Source organism: Sebastes fasciatus, chromosome 5 (genome assembly GCF_043250625.1).
Source record: "Sebastes fasciatus isolate fSebFas1 chromosome 5, fSebFas1.pri, whole genome shotgun sequence".
NCBI classification, from domain to species: Eukaryota; Metazoa; Chordata; class Actinopteri; order Perciformes; family Sebastidae; genus Sebastes; species Sebastes fasciatus.
In genome coordinates this window covers 17,722,006-17,739,633 of record NC_133799.1, presented here as the reverse complement: position 1 = coordinate 17,739,633, position 17,628 = coordinate 17,722,006, and the positions used below count along the sequence as shown (strand labels likewise).

General features: G+C 39.1%; 2 protein-coding genes across 4 annotated transcripts in view; one reads left to right on the top strand and one right to left on the bottom strand.

Moving 5' to 3' along the window:
- Positions 1–487: 487 nt before the first annotated feature.
- Positions 488–8,087, top strand: dnttip2 (deoxynucleotidyltransferase, terminal, interacting protein 2). The gene is made up of 7 exons (XM_074635398.1): positions 488–645; positions 2,440–4,457; positions 5,316–5,454; positions 5,577–5,672; positions 5,891–6,055; positions 7,057–7,166; positions 7,671–8,087. Exons 1-7 carry the CDS (start codon positions 571–573, stop codon positions 7,765–7,767), a joined length of 2,700 nt encoding a protein of 899 aa, XP_074491499.1. The 5' UTR covers positions 488–570; the 3' UTR covers positions 7,768–8,087.
- Positions 7,584–17,628, bottom strand: part of spata6 (spermatogenesis associated 6) — a 22,811-nt gene continuing 12,766 nt past the window's right edge. For 2 of the 3 annotated variants that reach the window (XM_074635415.1, XM_074635416.1), the window contains exons 9-12: positions 17,198–17,238; positions 16,763–16,923; positions 9,651–9,783; positions 7,584–7,723 (exon numbers count right to left, since the gene is read on the bottom strand). In XM_074635415.1, coding sequence (XP_074491516.1) covers positions 9,678–9,783; positions 16,763–16,923; positions 17,198–17,238 — 308 coding nt within the window. In that variant the 3' untranslated portion in view covers positions 7,584–7,723; positions 9,651–9,677. Of the gene's footprint in view, positions 7,724–9,608; positions 9,784–16,762; positions 16,924–17,197; positions 17,239–17,628 lie in introns of all 3 variants that reach the window. The other variant, XR_012593935.1, reaches the window with a different exon arrangement.

Genomic DNA, 17,628 nt, shown 5'->3' with positions numbered 1-17,628 from the left:
TTTATATATATATATTTATATTATATATTATATATATATATAATATATATATATATTTATATTTATATATATATTTATATTTATATTCATAATCTAAAAAATACTGTATATATATATATATAGTATATACTTTTGATAATTAAAGTGCATTTTGTTAATAATTCATTATTTTTCTTCCACCACTGCAGTTTGAAGTTTGAAGTTATATTAGTATAGTATAGTATAGTATATATATATATAGTATATACTATATACATATATATATATATATTTACACTGTATTTTTTAGATTATGAATATAAATATAAATATATATATAAATATAAATATATATATATATATATATATATATATATTTACACTGTATTTTTTAGATTATGAATATAAATATACTTTTGATAATTAAAGTGCATTTTGTTAATAATTCATATTTTTCTTCCACCACCGCGGTTTGAAGTTTGAAGTTGGGTCACAGCTCTGCGATCGTCTGCTCGGCCTGTATCTGACTTCCGTTTATCGATTAGTCCCGCCTTCATACACCGGAAGTGAGAGGAGGAGCCAGAAGTCAAGATGGTGGCCACCAGGAGAGGAGTCCGCGTGTTCTCTCCAACTAAAACAAACCCGGAGCCTCCGGCTGATGTCCAGGTTCGTTATGAAAGAGATGGTGTTGTTTTAAACCTGTAGATGTCCAGAGATCATGTCGCTGAAGGTGAACGTTCAGTGTGAGGTTAAAGAGGTGATGAAGAGCTGACCGGTGTGTTCAGCTGATCAGACTTCACGTGTTCGACACGTTTCCTCTGGGAGTTTGTAAACGTGTCCATGTTGTGATACGAGTGGCACATTGAATAGATAAAACGATGAATGTTTAACAAACATTTAGGTCTTGTTTGGGGTGAGATTGTGTCGCTCAACTTCAATGCAGCTTTGATTGCTAATGAGTTAAAGAAACTGAATCCATCACATGTGCTTCCTCACCGTTTCACCACTGCTAGGATGTTTTCTCACGCATCAATCATAAACCACAGACTCCAAATTATACATAAGTTAAACTCCTTTTAAATGAGATAAAGTGTTCACCTTTAAATGCAAGAAAACAGTTGAATAGATCAAAACGATCCCGTTCACACAATGTTTAATACACATTGAAGTCCTGTTTGGGTTGAGATCAGTGTATAAACTGAATCCATCACATGTGATTTTACCACTGTTATGATCTTTTATCACGCATAAACCCAAAACTACAGACTCCAAATTATACATCAGGTAAATTCCTTTTAATTGAGAGAAAGTGCTCACCTTTTAATGCCCTAACTAACACAGGCTGTGAGTCTGGTTTAAAGTCCTCCTCATTACTGATACAGCACTTAATGACTCAGATTAGGAGTTATGGTGCAATATTCTGTAATTGTCTTATTGTAAACAAAACCAACAATTAGTTGATCCTGGTATGAAGTATTGTCTGTGTAACCAAAGATAACATAGCGTATTCCTGTGTGCTGTAGGGCTCCACTATAGTCTATATAATAGTAAAAACACTGATTTGTTTTTCATGTCAATACTTTATTTAGAAAGTTCAATAGTTACATAAAGTAGGCTACATGTTCAGATTTTTCATGACAAAAAAAATTAGTAAATATGTTTCACAGTATAAAAATGATATAAAAATAAAATGGATTATATAACAATTAAAATGTAAAGACAGGAAAAATAATAATAATCAGGATCTGTTAAACAATTGGAATAAATTTGAAATGTCTAAATAGTTTTTGCCAATTTAGAATTTGAGTTTTACATTTTCAGTCAAATAAAATAAGTATCTTTAAAAGTGTAAAAGGAGGGTAGTCTTTTAAGCCATATCATTTTATGGATATAATATTTTGCTATGATATTAATCAAGTTAATTATGTGAATTTCATCTGTCAAAAAAAAAAACTTTTAATCTTTTAGTGAGTAAAAACACCCTGAGCCACACCTGTGCACTGGGTGACATTTTCCTTCATTAGCATGAACAGTGAGTGTATTTTATTTTGAGTCAATCCCACATAAACCGTCCTGCTGCCCCAAATACTCACTAGAGCACCAAATGTGGATTAATCTGCAGCTGAAAATAGTCCCCAACAAAAGCACTACTTACTGCAGATTAAGTAATGTTTGAAGAACAAATACAGTGCCCTACTTTTTTAGGAATGAAACTTTTTAAATATTAAACTATGCATTTTTACCCATTATTAAATATGAATGTCTTCAGTAGAAGTGAAGGGGCTGGGAGCCACTGTGGAAGTCAGAAAGATTTGAGAGACACGTTGTTGGTTTTGGTCTTTTTTTCGTGGAATTTGTTGACAATAAGAACAATTTAGACGTCATCTACCTTATCCTTTAGGATCAAGCCTGCTGTGGAACCAGCTGTACTAATAACTGTGTCTCATTTCTGCCACACAGGCCACTCCTTCCACAAGTCGAAGAACCAGGAGCACTGCTAGACAAGTAGAGAGCCCTACCCATCATGCCCTGGTGGAGACCAGCAGCCAGCTTGAAAACATCGAGGGACGCCCCCAAGCATCTCCACCTACCTCCTTACTGAAAAGATGCACCAGGGCTGCCAGACTCCACAGTCCAGAGGAGTCATGCACACCCGTGGGCTCCGTCCACGAAGCGGACGTGTCAGACGTGGATTCCTGCTGCTCTGCGGTGTCCGACATGAAACCACGGATGACACGCACCGGAGGGAGGAGGAGACAGCCCCTCGCATCAAGTCAGGAAGATGAGGAGATTTCAGAGGTGGAGTCGTGCTCTTCTGCAGTATCTGCATCGAAAGCTAGCCAAAGCATCCGCCGGAGCACGAGGAGGAAGCTGATTCCCGACCCGGCTCATGTCGAGGCGGGAGACGTCAAGGCCGACGAATCCCAGAGAGTCACCAAAAGCCAGAGAAAAAGTACTCGCATCAGATCATCTGCCAAACAACAAACGGAGGACTCTGAGCTCTCAGATGCTGACAGCTGCGTATCCAGCGTCTCAGGAGTTGGCACTTCTATGTCCACCGCCCGCAGATCTATGAGATCCAGAACACAAGCAGGTCCCGTCCCCTTCCACCTAGACGAAGCCTCGGAAGGCTCTAAATCCCCCACCCCAGCAACTCGAAGTAGCCGGGCAGTTAGAGGGAAGGCAGCTACTGTAGTCGTCAGCGAGCCCCAGTCTTGTGACTCTGAAGGGTTTGAGTCCGGGCCCACTTACAGTATGACGACTCGTAGACGAGGAAAGAGCCAATCCACAGGTCCCAAAGCCTTGGACTCGGACTCTGACCTGACTGACGTGCATTCTCCGATGGGCAGCCCCTGCACCACACGAAGCAGAGGAACCCCCTGCAGCAGCCGCACCGGCTCGGGGAGCAGCAGTCGAGGTGCTCGGGCCACCAGGAGCTCCGTCAAGGGCTGTAGTATTGTTCTCGAAAAAGCTAGGGAGCCGGCTGAAGAGGACAAGTCACTAAATGATTCTAGATTAGAAAGTACAGTGATCGTGGAGGATGCAGACTGCACACTGGTGGAGGAAGATGAGAGCCAAGCGTTGGAAGAAGAACAGAAAGAAGTTGTGAATAGTACTGAGCTCACATCAAATGAGGCAGATACAGTGAGCGTGGAAAAGGGAGTAATTGTCATTTCAGAAGATGAGGAGGCTGTTACTGAACCTGCAGTGACTGTCAGACACCAGCAGGAGGAGCCGTGTGCTGAAAATAAGGACGGGGACATCACGGAGAAGGAGATGATGCCGGAAACAATCCCGCCATCAGAGCTGTTAAAGCCTTGCCCGTCAGTTACAGTAACATCACGTGAGAGTGCTCCTGAGATCACACCGGAGGCTGAAGAGAAGGATGAAGGAATGGAAGAGGCTGATGTGGACGCCCACACGTCACAGGGAGACGAGGGTGCTGTTGTGGAAACGGGACCCAGTGAGGAGGAGGAGATGGAGGTCAGCACGTCGCACGGAGACGCTCAGCAGGTGGTCGAGGCACAAGTTGAGTCCATACAGGTGACATCCAGTCAGCAGCAAAACATCACAGTGGCTTCTGCCCCTGAACAGCAACCTAAAGACGTCATCGTCAAGAGTACAAAAGTAATCAGCCTGCTGGAGAGCAGCGAGGATGAAGATGAAGATGCTGAAGAGGAGGATGGGGAAGTTTCCGAAGAGGAGGAGGAGGAGGATTTGGGGGCGGGGCCTTCCCAGAAGTGTGAAGCAGCAGCCGCATCATCAGTCGGTGGACTGTTTATGATTGACACGCGGCCCGGACAGGAGGCTGATGAAGAGTACTACAAGGAGAAGCCAACAGAGGAGGAGGAGGAGGAGGAGGAGAGAGTTGAGCAGGAGGAGCAAGATGAGCAAGATGAGGAGTTTGTCGATGAGGATGGGGACGACGATGATGACGAAGATGCAAAAATCCTCTTCTGGAGTAGAAATCCTCAGTTGTAAGTATATGATAGGCGGCAGCCTCAGATTGGTTCAGATTCACACGTACATAATGTTTTTCCTATATGTCAACAAATCCCATTAAAAGAATAGTGGGAAATGTCGAACTATTCCTTTAAAACACTACAACCTGGGATGTCATCAACGCTTCATTGACTTTTTGATTTTAAGCAGGGAAAGTAGATTTAAATATATATATACAGTTGGTCTATATCTCAGCATTTCGTTCATTTCTGTGAAGAAAACTAAATGAAATTGTTATTTTTAAAGTTTGTATTATGATTTAAGATATAAACTTCACAGGATGAGGGCACGCTAAACACGCTGTTATTGTTATGTATTGAATATAATATGAAATAGCCATAAAATATGTCGCTTAGTCGGGGGTCGTCAGTTTACTGTGATACTAGAATGATGATAGAAAAGTGGTTCTTTAAGGAAAAAGGTTGGGAGCCACTGCTTTAAAAGACCACAATACTTTCTGCTCTTGTGGCACTCGGCCCATTTGCTCCTACCGAAGACACAAATCTTTTACAAACGAGTTACAAATATGTATTTTCTTCAGTGGAAGGAGTGGCCTGTGTGGCAGAACTAAGTCAAAGTCTGTAATAAATCTGGTTCTACAGCAAGACGGATCCCAAAAGACAGAGCTGGTGTTCATCTGTTTTTACTTATAGTCAACAAAATGTAAAAATGAAAAGACCAAAACCAACAACGTGTTAGTCCGTCTCTTAATTAGAGCTGCAACGATAAGACGTTAAGAACTGAGCACGTACAGTATAGTCACATTTATTATTATATATTATGACACATGACTGCTCTTCCTGAGGAATTTTCTCTGTGCTCATTTGTTTCAGGAAAGATATGTCCAGCCGTATTGACCCTGGCTTGAGAGTGAAGGAGCTCGGGGGTTTATACATCAATTTTGATGGCAGCAAATCAAAACCTGTCTCCAGTTCGCTGCAGAAACTAAAGGAAAAGAAGATCCAAGATGAGGTAAATAAATGATTGATTCTTGAAGGTGATCTGTGATGCAGAATGAATAATGAACGTGGGTGGGGTGTTTACTGAGTTTGGTGCTTTGCAGTGTTTCAGTTTTTTGTTGTTGCTGTCCACAGGTGATGAAGAAGAGTGTGATGGGACCAGACTTTGAAAAGAAGGATGCAGTGCCTCCCTACAGTGAATCCAAACAAGCATTGAAGTTGAAACGCAGAGTAAGTTTAACAAAGTTTGCTTTGGTTTATAGATTCTCTGTACTACTATCTGCTAAAGTTGTATCATTTGTGGAAACAGTTATGATGACACATCCTACCCTAAATCACAAGAACATAAACATGTAGTCATCAATAATATACGGTACAGCAGCTTTTATTCAACACTTCAGCGGCTTCATGATGCTTTTTTAAATAATTGAAATCACTGTTTTTCTCAGGCGGAGAGGGAGAAATCAACAGGAGATGGTTGGTTTAATATGAAAGCCCCTGAGATCACTCAGGAGCTGAAAGGAGACCTCCAGGTCCTGAAGATGAGAGGCGCCATGGATCCCAAGAGGTTCTACAAGAAAAACGACAGAGACGGCTTCCCCAAATATTTTCAGGTCAGTAGAAATCCCTAGTCACCTGCTAGTCAAACACCCTCTTCAACAACAACAACAACAACAACAACAAGGCAATGTTCACATTTGTTTTCTTAAGAAACATGGTCATGACTGTTTAATTTTTTTAGTCCTGTCAAAGTTAACAAGATATTTGTTTTAACGCCACTAATTTCTTTAACGCATTAACACAACATGCGATTTATAGGTTGTAACGGGCTCAGTTTTAAAGCTAGAAACCTGTGGAATCCATTGGTACCAACCATGTCATACTAGCTTGTAGTGAAGGAGGTTAATTAACGCTCCACACTTGCGCTAAATTTTGGCGAGGAAAAACTGGCATGGCCATTTTCAAAGGGGATCCCTTGACCTCTGACCTGAATCACACATTTTTTATCTGTTCAAAATGTACCTTAAAGGAAGATTTGTCAAGTATTTAATACTCTTATCAACATGGGAGTGGACGAATATGCTGCTTTATGTATATATTTATTATTGGAAATCAATTAACAACACAAAACAATGACAAATATTGTCCAGAAACCCTCACAGGTACTGAATTTAGCATAAAAATATGCTCAAATCATAACATGGCAAACTCAAGCCCAACAGGCAACAACACATTTTCATTTGCATATCTTGAGGTCAGAGGTCAAGAGGTCAATGGACCCCTTTGAAATGCCATGCCATTTTTTCCTCGCCAAAATTGAGCCTAAGTTTGGAGCGTCATTTAACCTCCTTCGCGAAAAGCTATGACATGGTTGGTACATGACATGATTTGTTAGGTTTTGTAGTTTCATATGATGCCAGTATCTTCACTCTAGCTTTAAAACTGAGCCCATTAAAACGATTTTGCGTGAACTTTGACAGCCCTAGTAATTACGTAACGCTGCTCCATTACTTCCCAAGCCTGTCTGCCATACTCACAGGAATTATGTTTATAGACTATCATCATCATACTGTAGTGTATTTGAGTGTAACCTTTATATGTGTATGTGATACAGGTTGGCACGGTGGTGGACAGCGCAGTCGACTTCTATCATTCCCGTGTTCCTAAGAAGGCGAGGAAGAGAACCATGGTGGAGGAGCTGCTATCTGATGCTGAGTTCAGACGGTAAGTTGAAATGAAAACAAAGACAAACACTTTCACTGCTTTATTATGTCACAGTGATTCAACCATGAAATATAGACTGATGGTTTGACCAAATATTGACATGTGAGGTGTTAGTGATGTGAGACAGACAAATCTATATACTGGGCACTGTATTTTTAAATCCATTATATCACAATATTTATGACGGCTATCAAAATACAGTATGTGACCATGATAAACATTTCTCATCAGGTTACAGAATGCACTGTAACACCACAGCTTGCTAACCTGTGTGGGTATATTAGTTTGCTCTGCAGTATATTGTCAGGAGTACATAGTACTGATGAGCGACAAATTGACAAAGCAGCTCTCTCTATATATATATATATATATATATATATATATATATCTCTCACTTTATCACTCACTTTCTATCTATATCACTCTCTCTCCATTACTCTATCTCACTCTCCAGTATTCCATTACTGCAGACATATAAAATGTACTTTCCTCTCGTCTTACCAGGAACAACAAAAAGAAGTACCAGCAAATTGTTACAGAGAAAGCGGCACAAGGAGCTGGAAAGAGAAACAAGAAGAAGAGTAAATTCCATAAGAAGTAAATATGAGGACTTGATGTGATGAACACTGACTGAGTGGCTTTTCATAGATACGGATATTATCAACTACAGGAGGCGGGTTGTTGTCACATGATATAAAAAAATAGTCATTGCTTTGTACAGTTACAAGAATAAATGTGTACATGCTTATATTTACAACTATAACAGACATTTTTTAGTCATATGGACCTGTATCTTCTGAACATTTAGCTGCACTGTAATCATAGTCTTTATAAATTTACATGCATCAAATGAACATTGAAATATTTTCTTGACGACTGGCACCAGTGTTTGTAAAGATAAATTAAACTAATCACATGAAATATCACCATTGTTGTCATTTATGATCAAAACAGAAACTAGTGTCAGGTGATCATTTCTACAGAATGATTTATACAGTCCAAATGCTGAGGTTAGTATATTATGTTATTTCAAATACATACAGTATAGCTCACATTTTTTTTAAAACTTAGAGGTATAATATGCAACATGTAAGACTGATAAAAAAATAAATCCATCTCGATCATCATTTATGACCCACTAAGTGTGTTGTGGTGTCAGACACCGCCCTCTGCCTGTATTTGGGATGTTTCTGGGCGTTGGCAAAGAGCCTTTGGGTCCCACGTGGGTGTGTAAACCCAAAGCGCAAGAAGTCAACGAGTGTTACCGGCAGAAGCCTAGGGGTGTGACACAGCGGCGGTATTTGACCACCTGAAAGGGCTGCACACCCTGCGCGCTGTTATTGGCTGGGGGTTGCACCCCCTCGTGGGGCCCAAAGACTGTTTGCATATGGAAGATTATATTGGACTTTAATAGTTGTAATCCATGAGACAATCCACAGATGTGTAGCATGATCCACAAACATGTGTTTTTGTGTTTTGTAGTCACATCCAGAAAAATACAGGGCGATTTGCAAATACGCATAACTGTAAACACATATTTTAATTCCACATAAAAATGTTATAGGTTTATGTAAAGTGATATATACGCATTTGTGCATCCATTTGTACACGTGGAATAATATTTGCACATTTATGGATTGCTTCATGTCGGGTCTGTGGGCCATGACATTTGTAACGTCCCTTGTTTACATCATTTTGTCCAATTCGTACCGCAGCAGATCTGTAGAAACCATCTGTAAGTATGAGGTGCATTTACTAGCTACACCAGAAGGTGGCGACATTTCCTCACATGAGCTGACGGAAGTAAAGTCTGATGCTGCCCCGCCCAGTTTTTGCTATTAAGCATATGATATAGCAGCTAAATGTGGAATTAAAATACGCGTTTACATAGTAAGTTATGCGTATTTGCAAATTGCCCTGTATTTTTGTGGATGTGACTTTACACAAGACAAATACAGGTTTGTGGATCGTGAAATATTTGTGGATCATGGTACATATTTGTGGATAGTCTTCTGTGAATTACAACTATTACAGTTCTATTAAAATGCCATAATTGCAGATGCCCAGAAGCATCCAGAGTAAAGTAAAATAAGAGAAAATACAGGCAGAGGGCAGGGTCTCTGCAGATGCAAACACCACTACACACTTCTAAAGGGGCATAAGTGATGATTGAGAGGTGTTAGTTTTGTTTCAGTCTGCACATTGTTTTTTAAGTTAATTCTTGCATATTGCACCTTTAAAGTGTAACTACCCACTGCATCAAAGCAAGCCCGAAAATATGATGAGCACATTAAAAAACAATATTTCAGTGTAACACTTTATACATTTGTGTGTGTGATTTTTCCACTCACTGAATAATAACATTGTGTGTTCGTGTCTGTGTGTGCATCCACTCCTACAGACTTTGAATAAAGGTATGCATTATGAGAGTGATTGGTTTACCAGTGAATAGCCTTTGTAGTGTAACCTCAGTTGTTTGGTCACCTTGTGGGCAGATGAGTTAGTTAAAGGTCAAAGGTCACTTAGTGGTCCCAGGTGGCTGTGTGTCTGCAGAATCCTCTTGACTCGGCAGTGGATCTGCTCGCAGTAGGATGGACTGGGCTGACTGTTCCGGAGCCTGAGAGGGAAAAAAAGAAATGACACGTTAAAAACCCATAAACAACTTGACTAACCGAGTTAGTCAAATATACATGCATAAACTTAGGCTGACATATAGCTTTGCATTAATAGGAAAACATACTGTGATCATACAGGGTATATGCGGGAAATCTGAAGTTGAATTTATTACCTTTTATGATCTCTAACCATTTTAAGACCTCATCGCATCTTCGAGTTATAACCGGTTATATCGGCGACACACTTTAATAGGGCTGTGTATCAGCGAGAATCTGGCGATACGATACGTATCATGATACTTTCGACATGCAATACTATAACTTTTTTTCCGACATACTATGATTTTTTTCTACATACAATGACTTTTTTTAGACATTGTATACTATGACTTTTCCAACATACTATTAGGGGTGTGACGATTCACTCAGCTCACGATACGGTACACGATATTGGGTTCACAATCTTGACTTTTATGACATTTTTTGACATGCTATACTATGACTTTTTTCATTATGCTATATTATGACTTTTTTTTTCGACATACGATATGACATTTTTATGACTTTTGACATGCTATGACTTTTTTTCGACATATACTGTGACTTGTTCGACATACTATACTATGACTTTTTTTTTTACTCTATTTTTGACATACTATATAAAAACAATTTTTTATTCTTTTTTCGACATACATGATTTTTTATATATATATATATTTTTTTTTCTTCAAAATGTATATATATATGTATATATATTATTTTTTTCAAAATGTTATATGACTTTTAAAACTTTCAACATACTATGACTTTTGTTTTCGACATACTATACTATAGTTTTTTTATGACTTTTTTCGACATACTATAAAAATGACTTTTATGACTTGACATACTATGATTTTTTTCCTACATACTATACTAAGACTTTTTTTAAAATCTTTTTTCGACATACATTACTGTGATTTTTTTTCCACATACTGACTTTTTTTTAATACTTTTTTTCAAAATGTTATACTATGACTTTTTTTTAAACTTTTTTTCAACATGCTATCCTATGACTTTCTTTCAACATACTATAGCACGACTTTTTTATGACTTCAAGATTCAAGAGTTTTATTTGCCATTTGCACCTAAGTACATTGGAATTCTGAGCAGTTTACACCGAGTCAAATTTAAGAAAGGAAAAAAAAGGTAGAAAAGGCACAAGGTAATTACAGTACAAAATAATTAGCACATTCAACTCAACACAATAAATAAATAAATTATTAAAATATAAAACGCCCTCAGTGTAGTCAATAAATAAACTAAACTACCCTCTGCATAGGAACGATACCCCCAGAATACAACTACACACGTAGGCAAAATTGTTGGTACCCTTCCGTTAAACAAAGAAAAACCCACAATGGTCACTGAAATAACTTGAAACTGACAAAAGTAATAATAAATAAAAATTCACTGAAAATTAACTAATGAAAATCAGATATTGCTTTTGAATTGTGGTTCAACAGAATCATTTAAAAAAACAAACTAATGAAACTGGCCTGGACAAAAATGATGGTACCCCTAGAAAAGATGTAAAATAATGTGACCATAGGGACATGTTAAACTAAGGTGTGTCCTGTAATTAGCATCACAGGTGTCTTCAAACTTTTAATCAGTCAGTCTGCCTATTTAAAGGGTCAAAAGAAGTCACTGTGCTGTTTGGTATCATGGTGCGTACCACACTGAACATGGACCACAGAAAGCTAAGGAGACAGTTGTCTCGGGAGGTTAGAAGGACAAATATAGACAAGCATGTTAAAGGTAAAGGCTATAAGACCATCTCCAAGCAGCTTGATGTTCCTGTGACTACAGTTGCACATATTATTCTGAAGTTTAAGGTCCATGGGACTGTAGCCAACCTCCCTGGACGTGGCCGCAAGAGGAAAATTGATGACAAATCGAAGAGACGGATAATACGAATGGTAACCAAAGAGCCTAGAACAACTTCCAGAGATTAGAGGTGAACTCCAAGGTCAAGGTACAACAGTGTCAGATTGCACCATCCGTCGCTGTTTGAGCCAAAGTAGACTTAATGGAAGACGACCCAGGAGGACACCAAATCATAAAAAAGTGAGACTGGAATTTTCCAAAATGCATATTGACAAGCCACAAAGCTTCTGGGAGAATGTCCTTTGGACAGATGAGACAAAACTGGAGCTTTTTGGCAAGTCACATCAGCTCTATGTTCACAGACGCAAAAATGAAGCACACAAAGAAAAGAACACTGTACCTAATGTGAAACATGGAGGAGGCTCGGTTATGTTATGGGGCTGCTTTGTTGCATCTGGCACAGGGTGTCTTGAATCTGTGCCGGGTACAATGAAATCTCAAGACTATCAAGGCATTCTGGAGCGAAATGTGCTGCCCAGTGTCAGAAAGCTTGGTCTCAGTTGCAGGTCATGGGTCCTCAAACAGGATAATGACCCCAAACACAGCTAAAAACACCCAAGAATGGCTAAGAACAAAACATTGGACTATTCTGAAGTGGCCTTCTATGAGCCCGGATCTAAATCCTATTGAACATCTGTGGAAGGAGCTGAAACATGCAGTCTGGAGAAGGCACCCTTCAAACCTGAGACAGCTAGAGCAGTTTGCTCACGAGGAGTGGGCCAACATACCTGTCGACAGGTGCAGAAGTCTCATTGAGAGTTACAGAAATCTCTCGATTGAAGTGATTGCCTCGAAAGGTTGTACAACTAAATATTAAGTTAAGGGTACCATCATTTTTGTCCAGGCCAGTTTCATTAGTTTGTTTTTTAAAATGATTCTGTTGAACCACAATTCAAAAGCAATGTCTGATTTTCATTAGTTAATTTTCAGTGAATTTTTATTTATTATTACTTTTGTCAGTTTCAAGTTATTTCAGTGACCATTGTGGGTTTTTCTTTCTTTAACGGAAGGGTACCAACAATTTTGCCTACGTGTGTATATAGTATATATGCTCCATGACCATGTTAAAAGAACTTCTAACTCTCAAAAATATTTAAAAAAATAAATAATTAATATATCTCAGACAATTACACAGTGGAAGGCAGCATGTTGCACAGTATTACAGTCCATTCAGTTCAGGTGTGCTGTGTGTCAGTAATGGTATGGAGGTGAGGTGTGGGGTATTTGTGTCCCTCTTTAAGGTCCTTAGCCACCATTCTTATTGTGGCTGGGAAGAAGCTGTTGTGAAAGCGTGCTCTGTGAGTGGAGATGCTCTCTGGCCTGTGGTGCCTCAGGTTGTGTCCTGATTCCCTCCACTTGAACAGACAGTGAGCTGGGTGGTGTCTGTCCCTCAGGAGGCTCTGTGCCCTCCTCCTGCAGCGCTGGGTGTATATCATGTCCATGGAGGGGAGGTTAGAGCCAATGATTCTTTCTCCAGTTTTTATGACTCGCTGCAGCGATTTCCTCTCAGCCTGGGTAGCATTCCCAAACCAGACCGTGATGCCGCTGGTGAGGATGCTTTCCACCAGTCCTCGGTAGGCCAGGGTGAGGGGCTGACGTCTGAGTCCAGCCTTCTTCAGCAGCCTAATGAAGTGCAGCTGCCGCTGAGCTTTCATCACTGTTTCAGTAGTGTTTTTGGCCCAGCTCAGGTTGTCAGTCAGGTGAAGGCCGAGGAACTTCAAACTGTCAGCCCGCTCCACCTCTGTGTCCTGGATGATACCTCTACTATACTATGACTTTTTTTTCAACAAAGTATACTATGACCTTTTTTTCAACATACTATGACTTTTGTTTCGACATACTATACTATAGTTTTTTTATAGCATAGGCAAAAAAAGTCATAGTATCGTCAAAAAAAAAAAGTCAGAGTATAGTATAGTCATACTATGATTTTTTTTTTTTACATAAATAATATGACTTTATCTGTAGGGATGCGCATTACAAGCAAAAATACTATATCACTGTGAATTAGTGGATTATTTTTTCGAAAATCACCACATACCACTTAACCCCTACCCCCACAGTAGCTGCTCCGTGGGGAGAGAGAGAGAGAGAGAAACAGCGGGGGAAAACGACATGTAGTGTTGGCACATTTTCCCATTCAACGTTTATTTCAACCATATTGTTGGAACAGTGGAAAAGGCCAGTGGAAAGACAAACTAAGACGGTTTTGGTGAGTTTTATTTTGTTTCTGTTGGGTTTGAATGACGATGCATTCTGCTTCTGGAACAGCTGATCTACCTGCTGAAACTACGAGGGGCATTTTATTCTATGAGACATTTGTGTGGAATGTCATAATTGGCACCTAAATTCTTGAGTTATGGTCAAAAACATGTTTTGTGAGGTCACAGTGACTTTGACCTTTGACCACCAAAAAATCTAATCCGTTCATCCTTGAGTCCAAGTTAATGTTTGTGCCAGAAGTAATGAAATTCCCTCAAGGTGTTTCTGATATATCACTTTCACAAAGAATGGGATGGATGTGAGGTCACAGTGACCTGACCTTTGACCACCAAAATCTAATCAGTTCATCCTTGAGTCTAAGAAAAGATAATGCCTCCAGCCACGTGTTTTGTCGACACGGAGGCATAAAAAAGCTCATAGTATAGCATGCCATAAAAATGTCATATAAAAAGTCGTAGTGTAGTCTGTCATAAAAAAAGTCATAGTATGGTATGCCATAAAATGTCAAGAAAGTAATAGTATAGTATGTAATAAAAAAATTTTTTTTAATAAAAAAGTTATTGTATAGTATGACATAAAAAAAGACTCTGCAGACACCCTGTCATATTAGGGCTGCAACTACAAAAACACTATAAGGGTCGAGACAAGGCATCAAATGATGAGTCTCAGGGGACGAAAAATGACTTCAATGATTAATTGATAATCAAAATTGCTCTAAATCATATAACTTCCAAACAAAGCCTGTCTTTTTTCAGGTTCTCACAGATATAACTTTTGTCCACTAGTCTGTGCTGTAACACAACACAAAATGTGAGAGTTGATGCAAAGATGAAACTACCAATACACAAATTCGACACACACTTAAAGTGTACTGTGTTCAATATACTTTTAAAATACTTTAGAATAAATGACAGTGTTTCCTCTATCTAAATGTTCATTTTCCCCCTACATCCAACCTTTTGTGCAAAAAGTAATTTCACAATTGACAGAACCAACGGTGCATTTGAACTGGAGGCATAGATGTGCTTCATCAATACAATATAAATGTGTCGGCAAGTTGGCCACAGGCTGTTATGAAATCGTGCACTGATGGACAGACAGAAGTGAACAGTAATAAATTTCAGTATTGCCTCTCATCCCAGTCTATTTGTTGGGAGTGGAGGGGTGATGACTGTCTGACTGACTGGCTGACTGGCTGGTGTCTTGGCCTGGCTCGCAGTGTGGGAATGGAAGCTTTTCATCTGTAATCAGATAAACTCGCTACCTGCTTCAAAAAGTCATCAAGGACAAATCATCCAGAGACATGAATAGACTGAGACTTCGGGGCTTAGGGAGCAAACGTCGCCACTGGCATCTGTCATTTTCTTTATAGATCAAAGATTCGTGGTAAGACGTGCCCCTCTCCCTGTCGGAGGGAATCTACAAAGGCCTGCTCTAATCTCCCACCCTGCAACTCCTGTCGCGTTTTCAATTGAGAGAAAAGTATCATTCATTTCCTACAATTTACTTTGCAGTTTAAGATTGTCTATTGATTTTAATGTTTACTTATGGACTGAGCAGAAAAGAAGGGGAAAGGAGAGCACAAACAAACAAAACGGAACATCGGTCGCATCGGTGTGTTCAACTCGCAGCTGCCGTGATCGATGACAAGGTCTCTCTGAATGTATTAAAGCGTGCATCGGGTCAAATGCATCAGACTCAAGCTGAAACACAAATCAATACCATTTTCCTCTTTTGTTTTCCCTTCTCTCTGCCTCCCCTTCTCAGTAATGAACAAACATGACAAGACATCAGCTTCTGTAATTTAAGAGGTGGAGGGGAAATCATCCTGGCTGTCGAGTGTGATCAAAATTAAAGATTGGATGTGTATGAGCTCACGCACATACGCCCACACAAAGCAGCGGCAGTGTATGACTTACATCTCATGGGATTGCCATATATTTGTCGTATACTGTAATTGGAAACTCATACAGGTGCCTCTTTTGCTTTTAAGATCTTTTGAGCAAACACCAATGATTTACACAGATGGATCAGAATAAATTCAGGGCAAACACCACAAAAGAGGATTATGTTTTCTCCTGCTTTGGAGTGACTGAACAAAATCAGCTGGTTTTGTGGCCAGAACAGTCTCGCTAACCTGTTTGAGAGCCTCGTCAATCAAAAGTACAACTAGACACAAGAACAGTACACACAGTATATAGACATCTTTACATGTATATACTTTACATAATCATCCAGTCCATGTACTGTATATCTATACAGTATTTATTTATTATCTGTAATTATTTATTTATTATCATTTTTATTTCTTTATATTTGTATTGTTTACAACTTCCATAACACTTGACTTTTATATAGACATTCTATTTTATTCTTTTACTGTTGGTCATTGGTGCATTTTTATATTATATTTACACCTATTTTTTCACTCCTCGTGTACAAAACAGTCCTGTCTATTCCTCACCTTCACTTGTCCAGCTTTGTTGTCCTTGTCCCTAGCTGTTATTTCTATTTCTGTGTAAGTATATTGAGAGAGACGCATAAAACCGGAGTCAAATTCCTTGCATGTATGTACTTCGCAAATAAACCTGATTCTGATTTTAGGTTCTCAAGAATGTTTTAGAAGTTAAGATCACATTTTATGGCTGATACATTGATAATCACTTTGCTGGCCTGCTGAATGGTCATTATCTTTTATTTTTTGTGTTGAAGCGATTTTGTTTTTAACATGTCCATTCATTTTTACAAACGTTTAAAAGATTTTTAAAAAAACTCAGGTATTTTCAAGGTCAGGTTGAGGGGAAGGGTTGCATTATGTAGAGAGCTTACCTTTCTCTGAGGGAATGGCTGAGATTCAGAGGACTTCTGGAGTTTGACACGGTCAGGGTGGACTGAGCTGAGGCAGCACCTCTCACAGGGCTTTTGGTCTTGGCCTCAAGTCTGGACTGTGTCTCTGGAGACGACTGGACCCTCATGGAACCCGTCTTCTCCTGGAAGAGGCCACAGGACTGGGTTGGTATGGCTTTATAGTGACATGAACATTGATGTGACCAATATTTCATTACTTTTACTTTACAACTCTTTAGTAGGGAGAATGAGACGATTAATTTGAATGAAAATAGTACATTAGAATCACTTCAGAATACTTTTCTAAGAACAAAATTGTTGGTCTGACTATATCATTTGGTTGGTCTGGCTTGGAGTATGTGCACTTACAATGACATTGTGTCATTTGCTGGTTTGAAATGTTGTAATTAGACTTACTGTGGCTGTTCTTGGTCTGTAACTCCCCACGAGAGAAGAATCTACAACGACAAAAACAAGTTAAAAGGTTTTATGAAAACAGAAAACTCCGCTTTTGGGCTGCTTAACATCTATAGTGCTTCATTTAAATAAGAAATAGAGTTTATTCATTAAACAAACAGGTGCAAGTGAAAGTCACCCTACACTGAGTCAGCTGTAAACGCACCCATGAGCAATATGTGTATACTTATTGTAGCTTTGCACCATTATTACACTGACGCCATTTTATCGTTGCTGATATCCTTAAACAAGCTCGACAACCTAAAAACATAAATGCAGTCCATTACTCATTTTGAAAGACTTCAGTATGTGCTATCATGAAGATGTAAACAAAGATGTAAAACCAGAAAAGAAAGCAGGCACATTTTCACAAGACAGCACAACCAATCCTG